This window comes from Pleurodeles waltl, chromosome 4_1 (genome assembly GCF_031143425.1).
Source record: "Pleurodeles waltl isolate 20211129_DDA chromosome 4_1, aPleWal1.hap1.20221129, whole genome shotgun sequence".
In the NCBI taxonomy this organism is placed as follows: Eukaryota; Metazoa; Chordata; class Amphibia; order Caudata; family Salamandridae; genus Pleurodeles; species Pleurodeles waltl.
Window position 1 is genome coordinate 733,481,143 of NC_090442.1, and position 13,397 is coordinate 733,494,539.

Below are 13,397 nucleotides of genomic sequence, written 5' to 3' on the forward strand. Positions count from 1 at the left end.
GATGGAAGAGAAGCAGGGATGATGGATGAGAAGTAGGGATGATGGATGAGAAGCAGGGATGATGGATGATAAGTAGGGATGATGTATGATGGATGAGAAGTAGGGATGATGGATGAGAAGTAGGGATGATGGAAGAGAAGCAGGGATGATGGATAAGAAGTAGGGATGATGGATGAGGAGTAGGGATGATGGCTGAGAAGCAGGGTTGAGAAGTAGGGATGAGGAGTGAGGAATGACTGTCACCATTCAAGTTACGCTATTAATGCATTCTTTTACGGCATTGGCACATTTTCCAATCCTGAGTTTCAAAAAGTTGTAAGTTAAGAAGCCTTTTTGAGGAGACCACGACAGCAACAAATAATATGGGTCAAACTTTCCTTGCACTGATCACAGAATCTAGAGCTTTCCGATTGAGTTTGATTTTTCCAGGGCTGGTGAAATTCCCCAATAGTGACTTGACCAATGCGGTGTCTGGCGTAGGATTTTTAACATTTCATAGAGGAGCTTTCTACCAACTAAGGCTGCAGCATAGTGTAGTGGGATCGTAGCACACCATAGTGAGTCCGCAATTGGCAAGATTTTAGGTTGAATTCACAGGAGAGGGCGTGCGTTGGTTTCTTAACAATTCCTTTGAAAAGCTGCCATGATGAGCTGGTATCCAAAGCCACTTGCCTTTTTTAAGTTATTTACCGCTAGAGTGCACTATGGTCAAATGTATTGGTTCCATCACTTTTCTCAAGTTGGAGTGAAAGACTCCTGGGTTCTTCGACTGTCTGCAGGCCGGATTTGACAAGAAGCACAGGAGCTGGGAATCCTCGCAAACTGCAGAGATTATTATGTGCAATGCTTGCAGAACTGATATGAACCAATTAATGTTGATACAGAGGGTTGTGTAGATTGAAGTTCATTGCTCAGTGAACCTGATTTCATTTTATGAAGAATTGGTTTAGCTGTTTTGTATTGTTTTTTGCTAAATTCTGCTTTTATTTCTATGTGTCAACATATTCTTCAGCTAATCAGTTCATATACGATGTTCACCATTTTTTGTTTTTTTGTATACCACTAATGCTATTGTTAATAACATACAAAAGGTTTTTGGTACATATGAATTACCAGAACATTTCAGTGCACTGCACAGCATGATAATTGATCAGATTTTTTCATTTTATTCTGTGTCCGCCAGGGAGAGCCAGGACTCGCAGGAGATCCCGGAGAGAGAGGAATACGGGTAATATGTTTTTAAAATGCCTTCATTGCGTTACCTTATATTACATAGCTTGCGGCCTGGAGCCGCAGTATTTTAATATTCAGATGAGACAAGAAACCAAATGTATAATCGTAGCAATGTTCATATAAATTATGAATCAATTTAAAAGATATCTCGAATACAAGAATATTTAAAAAATCTGGGAAACTGAACTGTGCAACGAGTGTGGCTTACTGTAAGTTGAGCACCTTTCAGAGGTCCTCGAGGGAAGCAGGAGCTACTGGGCCCAACAGTGGGGTGTAAGACCTTTTACTCCTGATGTTCTGAGGCCGATGTACTATGGATCCTGAGCAACTGTCCCAGTTACCCCATCAGCATCTGCCTCTCAGTGGAGGTGTGGGTTGAACAGTACAAGACTTCTAGGGGTCAATGGGGGAAGGGATGAGGGGGTGAGCAGCGAGGTAGATACAGGGAGTGAACACAGACTCACAACTCAAAGTATGCTGAGAAGCAGCAGTGAATGACTGTGATAGAGCGTTCCGGGCTAATAAATTACCTGTATGTGGACGCTCTTGGGTCGATGAATCTTTTGACCAAGTGGGGCTCTCTCTCCACCCGAGAGTAATCAATTTAATCAAATCAATAATCAATAACGAACATAAGCAATGCCCTGATCAACATAACACTTCACAATTAATCCAGAAAACATTTCGGCGAACCATGACCTTTCGGTCATGAATAACCACACCAGTTTATGCAAAGTTAATGAATTTATTTCCCTATATTAACAAAGCTAGCACGATATAAATGTGTCTCAACACCAAATGATATATGTAAATGAACATTAATAGCTGTCCATATCGGCGAAAAAGATGCAATCTATGCAGCATTTGAATAACAATGCATTCGATGATAGCAACACAAACTACTAGAACTACAATCTGTAATGGGCTAATTGCATACATTAGTCAGCATAACAAGGTCTCAAATTGCATCGTGCAACAAATTAATTCTCGTCTAACCTTGAATTAGCATCAGCATGTGGGTCTTCATGCAAAAACAATTTAGCAACATTAATTTGGAAAACTCCTAACTAGGGCTCTTATCAAAATCAGCAGTTGGTTACCTAAAAAGAAAACACAATGCAATTGTACATTTTCCTTTCATATTTACCAAATTCAATCAGCATTCAAGGAAGTCTTCGTCTCGCAGGTACCGGATTCGATCAGCATGGGACGGGGCAAAGGGGCAGGGTGGACGGGGCAATTGCCTCACAGCGGCAAGATAAACTACTACTTCATACAAAGGGACGAATCAAAGTTAAAGTCTCTAGGGCCAGAATTATTTAAAGTCTCTTTCTCTCGATTAGAGAAAGCATCAAAGTCTCGTTCAAAATGGCATCGCGGCAAGATGGGCCATAATGACTGCAATGTCCTGCAAATGACGGGTAATGTCTGTAATGGCTGCAAAAGGCTGCAAATGGCGGCAAAATGGCGTAAGATGGCTGCTTTCTCCTTGTGCACCTGATTTTTATAGACAACAGTTCAAATCCAGTAGGGTCTTCCATTGGAGGGTTCATAGGTTGGCTTCAAATTGTCCAATCAAAAACAACAATTCACAAGCTTCTACCTAGGCATACATTATCCTTGGAGTCGGGAACGTAAGTTGCAACATATTTTACCAATTAACTCACTTTCAGAGCGTCCATTGTCTGCACCTGCAGATTGACCTTGGAGCAAAGAAGAAGATGCCAGGCTGGCACGAAACCTTAAAGATAAGCATGTGAACCGATCTCACTGGAAAAGTACAGCTTCAAGCAAGAATACACGTTTTATTAGCACATTGGAAAAATACGAGCATCTAAACCGTGAGACAAGCAACTAGGCCGGTGCCTGCACTAAGGTTGTGCTAAGCTAAAACATTTCAAGCAAGCAGATCATGGCACACGTTTACGATTATGTCAAATTAATACAATTCTAATACATCACGTTATATAAAGCACGCTTATAAATGTTGGCAAACTACTCTGAGGGCACATTTGTCCCCGTACAATCTTTACTAAGTCGTTTAAAGTCACACTTGATTATTGCAGCACTACGTTTATGCGCTAATAAATGTAAAACCTTTGTTTCTGCGTCATCAATTGTCAAGTCGAATTCTTGCTTTTATGTAAATAGGAGTATTTATTTACCATCACAAAGTAAAATACAGCATACACATGCAGTACACAGTCCCTGAAGTTCAGGGCTCAATTTTTTGATAGGCAAGTCACCCTGTGTGTCACTTCTTTCTCAAGTGGAAGGGGTATTCTTCAGTTACTGTAAGTGACATTCAGTTTAGGATTTCCACTCCGGTTCTTTTAATATTCAACAGTGTTCCACAGCCTGAAGTGCTCTATGGCGGAAAATGTTCCACCAGGCCTTCTGGCCTTATGATCAGGTCCTGCAGGGGTTGCACGACTGAAGTCTCTGGGGGCACTTCGCTCGTGGGTGAGTGGAGAGCTGCAGGGAATACTGTTGGTGAGTAGCACTCACGCCTCTGCAGGGGCAGTAGATGGTCATGCACAGCACTTCCGTCGGTGAGACAGGAAAATCCTCTAATCCTTCCTACAGGTGTGGGTGGGGGATTTGCTCTGGGTCAATCTCAGTCATGGACTTGGGCCCGCATGGGTCACCACTTCTCCTTTCAACGACAGCTTGAACTGGCAATGGGCTTTGTCCTTTCCAGTGGCCCCTTCTGACAGTTTTGAAAATCTAAATTATTTTTTTGCCACAGAAAAGAAATGTATGTTCATTTAAGAAATGATTAGGTTGATCAAGCATTACACCCTTTCTCAGAAAAATGACTGTGCCCCCACGAATAAATTCAGAAAACCAACCAGCAAAACTTGTTAAAGTTAGTATTAATATCAAACTGAAAATAAAAGTCATCTTTATGCATTTCAATAAAATATTTGTATATGTTTTGCAAGTTTTCCCGACATGAAGTGTTTATTTTTTTTAATTAGTTTTCATTCAGTTTTGAATTATGAACAATGGCCATCATATCTAACATTGCCTGTGAGTACAGTACTTTCTAGAGCAAGGTAAAACTGGCATGAGTCATCTTGGATTACTCTTGGGTGTCAGGCCGCATATATGTTACATGGCAACCCCACCTTCTTTAGCCTGTTGTTTTTCTAACACATTCTGCCAACCTTTGGAAGATGAACGGGTTTTCGTCAGAGGTCAGGACATTATTCTTCGGCTCATAAGGGAGAAGATGAATTTCCTTTTTGAAGTTAATTCCTTCTCTATCTTTCCAGATTTCACCCTGGCTGTGCAGGCAGCTCACCATGAGTACCTGCGACTGCAATGTACACTGCAACAAGCTGATATCCCTTAGGCAATCCTCTGCCCTGCATGCTTGAAAATCACCCATCGCAACAAGTCACATATATTTTGAAAACTCATAAAGTGCAGTCCCATGTGTGAAGCTCATTATCTTAGACTTTTAATGAAAGGGAGGGTGACAGGCAATAATATTCATAGCACAGCCCACTCCATACACAGAAGACTACAGCTGAAAGTTAAGGTGAACAGTATAAGAACCAAATCGAGCTAACATCCGTTCTGTAGTAGGAACCGGCCTGGAGAAGAAGAAATATCCTACCTCACTGATTAAGAACCAGGTGGCAGACAGCAACACAGGACAAAAATTATATAAATTATCATCCTCCCTTCAGCATGTCCTAGGGCCATCTCTCCAGTACTTTTAGCTCTAGTGCCCTGCATGATCAGTGTAATACTGAGGCCTAAACAAGGAGTAGAGGGAGGGGAGCTCCCAACATCGAAAATTCATCAACCGATGGCCTCCATGGTGTTCAGGCTAGTGTAGGGTTCAGGCAGCCACACAAGCCACCTGTTCCTATTCCGTGTATCCCTTCTACTACTCGAGGCAATAAACCACCTTCTCTGTATGCTTTATTTTCTTCCCCCTGTGCCTGATGGTCCCCAGTAATTTCCCACCTGATCTAAAGGTTGTGTGGGGCCATGGTCCAGAGCCTAAAATGAAGCTTGCACATTCTTACTAGAAGAAAATGTTCCCATTCATTAAAGGTTACTGGGTGAACCAAATACATAGGAGGAAATGATCAGGCTAGTGGCATATCTGTGTGGTGGCTGGATTCCTACCACGTAAAAATATAGCCAGAAACAGCATCAAATATTACAGCTCTCTGAAGTTTAAATATTCAAAAATGCATTTACTGAATCAGGCAAGGAATCATGAAATGTTTTCATCTTTATTTTATGTCGCTCCTCATAAGGCAGCATTTGTATTTTACTCTGCAACATCTCCCTGCCCCCCCCACCAAAACATGGGGTACAAGTGAACACCACAACAACAGCACAGTAATAAAACACTCTATTGTGCGACTGTAGGAGGTACAGCCTAAGGAATGATGCTGAAAAGCCAGCTTTGACAAAGACATATTGAATTAAAAAATGATCCACATAAGGTTAGTGTAACTGCTCAATACTTAGAGAAGATTACTTCAAAATTCTGCAACTCCTTGATGTCAATGTGGAGAGAGTTCTAGAGATGCCCACCGGCCACTTGTAGTGGTTTGCTATAGTGCTTCTCTCAACCTGGGCAACAACTAGAGACTTTGTAGTTTTACACTGAATGTCTGTCAAAGGAGTATACAAAATAAGCCTATTTCTCCAATAATCTGGGTAGTCTAAATGAAGAACCGTGAAGGCCACAATAGCACAAAATCTTTATTCTTATGGCTATATGGCAACCAACAGTGCCTCTTCAGCACAGGGGTGACATGGCTGTTCTAGAGCAAGCCTACAACAGTTCTAGTGTGATTATCTAACTTCTGTAATCTTTTTAGGGGTCCAAGGAACCATAGATTATAGTAGAGCAAGTGGGATCCAACAATGGCCCTTGCTGTAGTCACTCTTGCCCTTCCCTTAAGAAGCGGCCGAAATCGGTATCAAATCAAGGTACAAGAGTATTATTATCATAATATCATCGGACAAAAATACTGTGTCCTAAATATCATCAACACATAATTGCCCCCTGGAGTAAATAATAGAAAATCTACATTTAAAGGGCAATAACTTAGTAAATTACATTTAGGGCACAATATTTATGTTAGAAGGGGTATATTCGTATAAGATAAGCTGAAGTAGAATTTCCTATACCATACCTTCCTCTGCTCCTCAAAGTATGCTTTAAATTCTCCGCAACAAATGGAAAGACTTGTGATCATTTCACAGCTACCACATGTCATATTGGAAGCCTCTCAAGAGTCATTTAGCAGAGTGTGGAATTAATTTGAGGATGGCAACTGGCTCAAAATACAGCTGCTGTGAGAAGGCTTCATTTAAAAGATGACATATCCTAATCACAGGAATGTGTTGAATAACTGACCGCAAAAAGAACTTTACACACTAATATCAGATAACTGATTGAGAAGCATTCATTGACAACCAATGAACTGTAAACACTGCTTCGTGAGTTAATGCCAACCCAGTCCTTAAGCTGCAAGTGTTTTAAAATATAGGTATCACCTTTGAAACTACCATAGTGCTGAATTAATAAGTTCTTGTTTGAGTCTAACAGTCCCTTTAAATGTTTTAGGGTCCTTTAGGGCTTCCTGGACGTCCTGGTGACCAGGGGAGTAAAGGTGAAATGGGAGAATCCGGTATAAATGTAAGTACTTCAGATAGACTGCTAAATTATTCTGTGAATGCTGTGTTTACACATATCTTGGGTACTGCAACCTTCTTACTAACACCAGAATACATATCAAATGCGTGTCATGATATATTAAATCAAAGCATCAACATAAAATTGTTAAAAAGTGACAAAGATCTGTACTATATCAATTCAGTTGATATCCATGCAGTTTACCTGCATGTGGAACCCAGATTTAGCACAAACGGTGTTAGCGAAAAGAGCCATAGATAATTGGGCATAAAGATAACAAATTACAGAGAAAATGCCTATCCTTTAATTTTAACAAGGCAAGCACCCACATCATTAATGAAGCACCATTCTTTACAGAAAAAAGGGGTGGCCCATAGTCATTACTAAGAAATGCAACAGGGACACCAGCTTCACTAGTAGGTTACACAGAGTTGAATCTATTGATGTCGGCTATTGTAAGCAGTGTAGGCAACTCGAGGAAATCGGCACAAATGTAGGTCCCAAAATACGCTCCACTTGGCTACCAGTAACATTTATCAATTCTTCTGTGGACTGAATGTCGGCTTCACTGAGATTCCAATTCTCACATATATCACCACAATAAATATTTGCTCATTAAATGTGGGAGGTCTGCCCCAACCGACCAGAGATTGGTAAGTTGTTATATTTTTGCTGCAATTTCAATTCATTGCGCTGCAAGAGACATGGTACTACACTCAATTCCATCAATTGGGATAATTAAATACAACAACCTTGCAATAAATAGCAAATTGAAAGGGTGGCCAGAGGGGTGGGACCCTATCAATCTACATTTGTTGTAAGTTGATATGAGAGTTGAACAGATCTATGTGAACAAGGTTTAGACGTTAACTGAGAAAATGTTAGGCTGGTCACTAGAGCAGAAGCTCCCACTGATCATATTAAACTTCTACATCAATCCAAGCCATAAAGAGAAAAAGATTAAGCACAGTAAAACTGTATTACATCATTATGAATCTAGAATCCAAGTATAGTGATGCCCACTTTCTCTTGACAGGGGATTTCAATTTCAATCTATTCCACACTCCCTATATGGATGGTCAAATTATAACTCATGATTAATATGAGATATCCCAAACCAGGATCTTCCTCCAAGTAAGCGATGGGGTAGATTGGTAGAAAGTGTTCTAAGTTCATGTTTAGCAGCTGAAACCCCCCCATCTATGACCAATATTTCATCAAACTGGAATTTCAACATTGATTATTCCTTAAGGGAGCCAAGACTAATATTGTAGCACTGTTCTCACCAGGCAGCCTGGCGAGAACCGCGTACTGCAATGTTTCCGCCGGTCAGCCCGGCGTGAACATTGTAATATGCCCGGGCCGGGGGGGCGGGTGCCACTGCCATGGCGGTGGCATCCTCCCTGCAAATTTGGCCTTCCCACTGTGGGCCCTAAATCCCTATAGCAACACAAATGTTATGATTTTCTTTAAAAAAAATGTAAAACTACATCTTTATCAGTTTATGCATTCATGCAGTTAGTATATGGAAAGAGTGACTTATTTGTCTCCTGCATTGTCTACCACTATTGGTATTATTTAGTGTGGTACTGACGTGTTTTGTTGTAGTGACATGTTTGCAGTTCTTTAACAATGATAACAGACTGGCTGTGATATAGTTGGGGAGATAGCTTTTGTTCAGTGGTCCTTGCAAGAATATCGATTTGATAACAGAATCATGGAGCATGGAGCTAAAATAATGACTGATATAACTAGGAAAAATGTCAAATTTGTTAATTTCTAGTATTTTGAAAAGTGGAATGTATAAAGTTAGGTAGAATCAAAAGGATGTGTTTGACCTAAACTGACGAAAACGTCTGCTAGGCCTGTGCATAGTAGGGCCTTCGCATTCAATGTTTGGTTAGCCCAGTAAAAGTTATGTGAACCTGTTTCTTGGGAATCTAGGCTTCGCTTAGATTTGTGCCACCGTGATATGGCACAACTCACTCAGACGCCTACTGTGTATTAGAAACTTGGAACATGACTGCAGAAATTGGTTTCTGATTAATGTCTCAAGCTAACATTTTGACATTAAACAAGGTGAGAGGCGAGTAAGATTTCTGTCATCCAGCTTAATTTGTATCCGATGCATATGTTCTGTCTTTAAAGTGCATTCTACTAGAGATTAGACCCTTTTCCCAATTTTGGATAGTGGAGTGAAGTGAGATGTTCGTGCCTTATGAATGAGCTAATCTGTAACCGGAAGCGCAGATCTCAAAGTAGAATATGGATCACAAATAATATGCTTATAACAGTGAAAAAATGGTGCTTCTTTTGCGTGCAGAAACTGTACTGATTGGAATAACAAACGTGTTGCTCTGGCGGGCGACACAGAACCCTCCCGTTGGCCTTGTCCATGGAAACTGCAGTTTAATTCTCTGTTCTTTTTCTTATACAGGGTACCACTGGCGAAAAGGGCGACAAAGGCAATATGGTGAGTTGTGGAACAAGGAATTTTAATATCAACAAACTTGGAGAAAACCAAGCTCTGAAAGTGATTAATGGCAAATATATTTTTCCAAGTAATACAGGGAATCTCCTGACATTCCTGCCTTGGGCCTCCTATCTTCAGCATAGTTGCTAAACTCATATTTACTTCTTATTTCATTGGCCTTCAATTTTTTTTGCCATTCATAGGATTTTAGTTTTCCAGTTCACATAAATACACTAACAGTTACATGCATTGTTTTGTGTTCTTTTGGTATTTTTTATCCGAATGCGTCTACAAAATCTGGGACGCTCCATACTGATGTGATCAGCAACTTTGGATTGTGTAATATATTGACAAGGAGTAAAATCCTATTTTTAATTTTTTTGAGGGTTTTCCATATGTATAAATTCATATTTAACTTTCTCAGACGAGCACATAGCACGTTCAAAGCCCCTTTCCAGTTTTACTCTTTCTGGTTTCACATACATACTGCTATGCTATTCCGAAAAAGGCAAGCCGCGGCCCCTCCGTTAAAGCAGAGGAGCATCACCCCACTGCTCTCCCAGCAGTGAAAACATGAAAAATAAAATGATAATAACACAGGTTAGTATCATTCTATTTTCCCTGCTGAGTTGAGTCGAGGACGGGGCTGGGCGTGGCCGGGCCATCCTGATAACAGCGGCTGCACCAGGGGGAGGAGTGGTGGGCACTGCTGCAAGTGTGCATGACGGTTTTGCCGTATGTCTTAAGATGGCCAAACAGACATGCGCACTTGGATCTCTCCACTAGAGCTGTCGTGCACAGCCTGGTGGGGACAAAACTCAGGCTCCCAGGGCCTGCCTGAGCATCAAACCAGACTGCTCAAGCTAGTCACAGCGCTGCTCTGATGCTGGTAAATAGTGTTACCAGCATCAGAGCAGCATGTGGCTTGGCGTTGGGGACTGGGAGCCTTGCTCTGGACTACCAGGAGTCAAGAGAAGAGGTACAGAAGTGCACTAAGTCGGCAGCTGGCAGTTAAGTGTTTATTTATTTATTATTATTTTTCTCCTTCCTCACTGTTCCCCTCTTGCCCCTGCGCTGCCCCACCACTTTTTTTCCCTGCGGCCAACACTGAAAAAGACTATTCTAGTTATCTCACAAGTGAAAGTTCAGCATGGTACTCAAATCAGAGGAATGCAAAGATTTCAATATGAACACAAATGGTATCTCTCTTATCTTGGTGAAACATAAACGTTTTGCAATGTAAGTCAGGTGAACTTGATAATGATCTTGCACATATTTTTTGTCTACATTGAATTCTTTTTCACCAGGCACCTCAAGTTAAGGAAGAGAGATTATGGACTTGATGACTGGACTGTTCAACCAAGAAAACAGAGGAAATCTTGGTGGGCAAATTCCAGGGCAATCAATGATATGGTAGTCATGGGCAAAAGTGTGTCATAGGAGAGTGGATTTTGGAAGTACATGATTTGAACAGATTATTTTGCCACTGGTCAATTCTATGCATTTTCCAATGAAAAGATCTTCGGGACCGATGCAAAGAGGCTTCACAAACCCAGTGCTGGATTAAACCCTGTGGAGGCCCCTAGGCAGTCAATATTTCTGGGCCCTCCTCGCAAATTATCTCCTAATAAATTATTTATTTTACCAACTACAAATTGGCTGGAGCTTGCGACACACTAACTCTCAGAAAGCTTTGTTTCTGGAGGTTAGAGTCACTATATTTTACAGAGTTCCGCAAACAGTGTCCTAATGTGTAAGACAGAGAGGGAATGATTTCCGACTCAAAAGGACAGTTTTGAAAATATCTAATTGTGATACTAATTAAAAATCTAATTGTTAAACAATAAATTTTAATTCAAGTTTACTCCTTTTTGTCATTAAATTTATTCAAAATGATAAAATACAAAATCATTTATTTACAAATTCTTTATTATTATTATTATTATTAATATTATTAGGTTATTTTCACTATTTTGACACTTTTTGATAATTTACTTTAACACCAGAGGTGCTACTATTCAATATGTGAAATATCAACAGTGATTGCATTCCAACCTACACAAATTTCAATTTAAAACAAACCCAAAATGACAGTCGTTTATGGTACTCTGTAAAATGTAGTGACTCTACTTGAGGTTTCTCCTGCACACGCTCTAGTAGTATAACAACTTTGAACTAAGTAGTGTGCACGCCATCCTCTAGAGGGAGACTTCTGACCATAACTACTGTACATTACACGTATGTAGTTTGCACCAAATTGTTTTACAAACTGACAGCTGACAGATGTTGAGTTTTTAAGAGTCAAACTGCTATAAGAATCAGATGTATATGGTTTATGTGCTTCAAGTTGTTAATGGGTATATTATCTTAATACAGTATTTTCTCTGTAGTCTTTAATGTAAAGTTTTTGTTTCTTTGAGATGATTCATTTTTTTCTATCTTTTGAGAACGATTTAAGAAAGCTTGATTGTAATTTTCTTTCAATAACAAATCAATATTATTTTTATTGGTTGTCGAGTGGAGTGGGGCCCAGAGGCTGGTGCCTACTTTGCCTATTTGATAATCCAGAGCAGCACAAACCCTATTGCTTTTGGAGTAAAGCGCTTTCCTGAAATGGTGCTGCTTTTCAAGTCAAAGTTCTTTTGACATTGAGTTTCTCTTTTATTTTTTCAGGGATTACCTGGACCCCCTGGTGCATTTGTGAGTAATATTTATTTCACCTTATCACTTATGCATTCACCTGCATATAAAGCAGGCTCAGCATACATGGACTGTTTGATGCTATAAGGAATAATAAAATCTTGCTGTAATGTCATATTTGTTTCTTAAGGTAGTACAAAAATCACTGCAAAAATCAAAACATGATAAATAAAAGAGCTGATGTTGAGCTATTTCAGTGTGGTATATATGGCCTCTTCCATCTTTTCAGAGCAAAGATCTTTTCCCCAGCTGTGGGCAAAACATGCACATGTACACATACATTTTAGTAGTGAATGTAGGAGGGACGGGGGAATGGCAGGAGAATAGGGTATGCTTACTACTAAATGGGAGGGACATAGGGATGGGTAAGGGGGTTAATGGATGGATAAGAAGGGTTTTAGGGAGTGACAAACACCCATCCAAAAAAGAGTAAGCCAATTGCTGTTCACAAACTACACTTCTATATTTACTACAGCCAAAAATGACCCAAAACAGTTGCAAATGTATTCCAGCTCAGACCTGGAGCACAGACATGGACTTAAAGTAGAACCCCATAGGAAATAATGTTAAAATAAATTAATTTATTTTGACTTTTTAAAAATAAGTTGAAATGTAATTTAGGTACTTATTATGACTTCGTCAGACAGAAAAGCCCGTCCGCCGACATCCCAACAGGTAGGTTACCATCAGTGTGGCAGCCTCCCAGCCGGGCTCATTACGAGTTTCCCGCTGGGTCAGCGGGCGGAAACAGAGTGGGAAACATCCCACAGCATTGTCTCCTGCTCATAATAGAGCCAGCGGCAAAGCTGTAGTGCATAGTTTAGTTTAGTTTAGTTTAGTTTTATAGATTTATAGAGTGCATAGTTACCCAGGGGCATCCCAGCGCTAACAACAACATAATTACGTGAGGGAAGGAAAGGAGTGAATTAGTTGCAGAAAAGAATGGTTTTTAGTTTTTTCCTAAAAAGTCGCTCAGAAGGTTCATGGCGGAGCTCAGAGGGGAGAGCATTCCAGAGGCGGGCGTTCTTGCTGGAGAAGGAATTACTTCCCCAGGTTCTCTTGGGCCGGGAGATATGAACATTCTGGAGAGAAGATGATCTCAAACTTCTAGATGGAGTATCGAAAAAAATCTGTTTTCTGAAAAAGATCGGACCCCTACCATGTACGGCCCTATGAACAATACAGAGTGCTTTAAAATAAATCCGCTCCTTAATAGGGAGCCAATAAAGAGTCGAAATAGCCGGCTTCGCAGAGGAATATTTTGGTAGCTGAATGAGAAGCCTGGCTGCTGCATTTTGCACTCTCTGCAACTTCTTT

At 40.4% G+C, this 13,397-nt stretch overlaps 1 protein-coding gene across 1 annotated transcript in view; it reads left to right on the forward strand.

The window, feature by feature from the left end:
- Window positions 1-13,397, forward strand: part of LOC138288093 (collagen alpha-1(VII) chain-like) — a 963,348-nt gene that overhangs the window by 454,125 nt on the left and 495,826 nt on the right. The window contains exons 51-54 of the mRNA XM_069229319.1: window positions 1,184-1,228; window positions 6,839-6,910; window positions 9,345-9,380; window positions 12,054-12,080. Coding sequence (XP_069085420.1) covers window positions 1,184-1,228; window positions 6,839-6,910; window positions 9,345-9,380; window positions 12,054-12,080 — 180 coding nt within the window. The remainder of the gene's footprint in view (window positions 1-1,183; window positions 1,229-6,838; window positions 6,911-9,344; window positions 9,381-12,053; window positions 12,081-13,397) is intronic.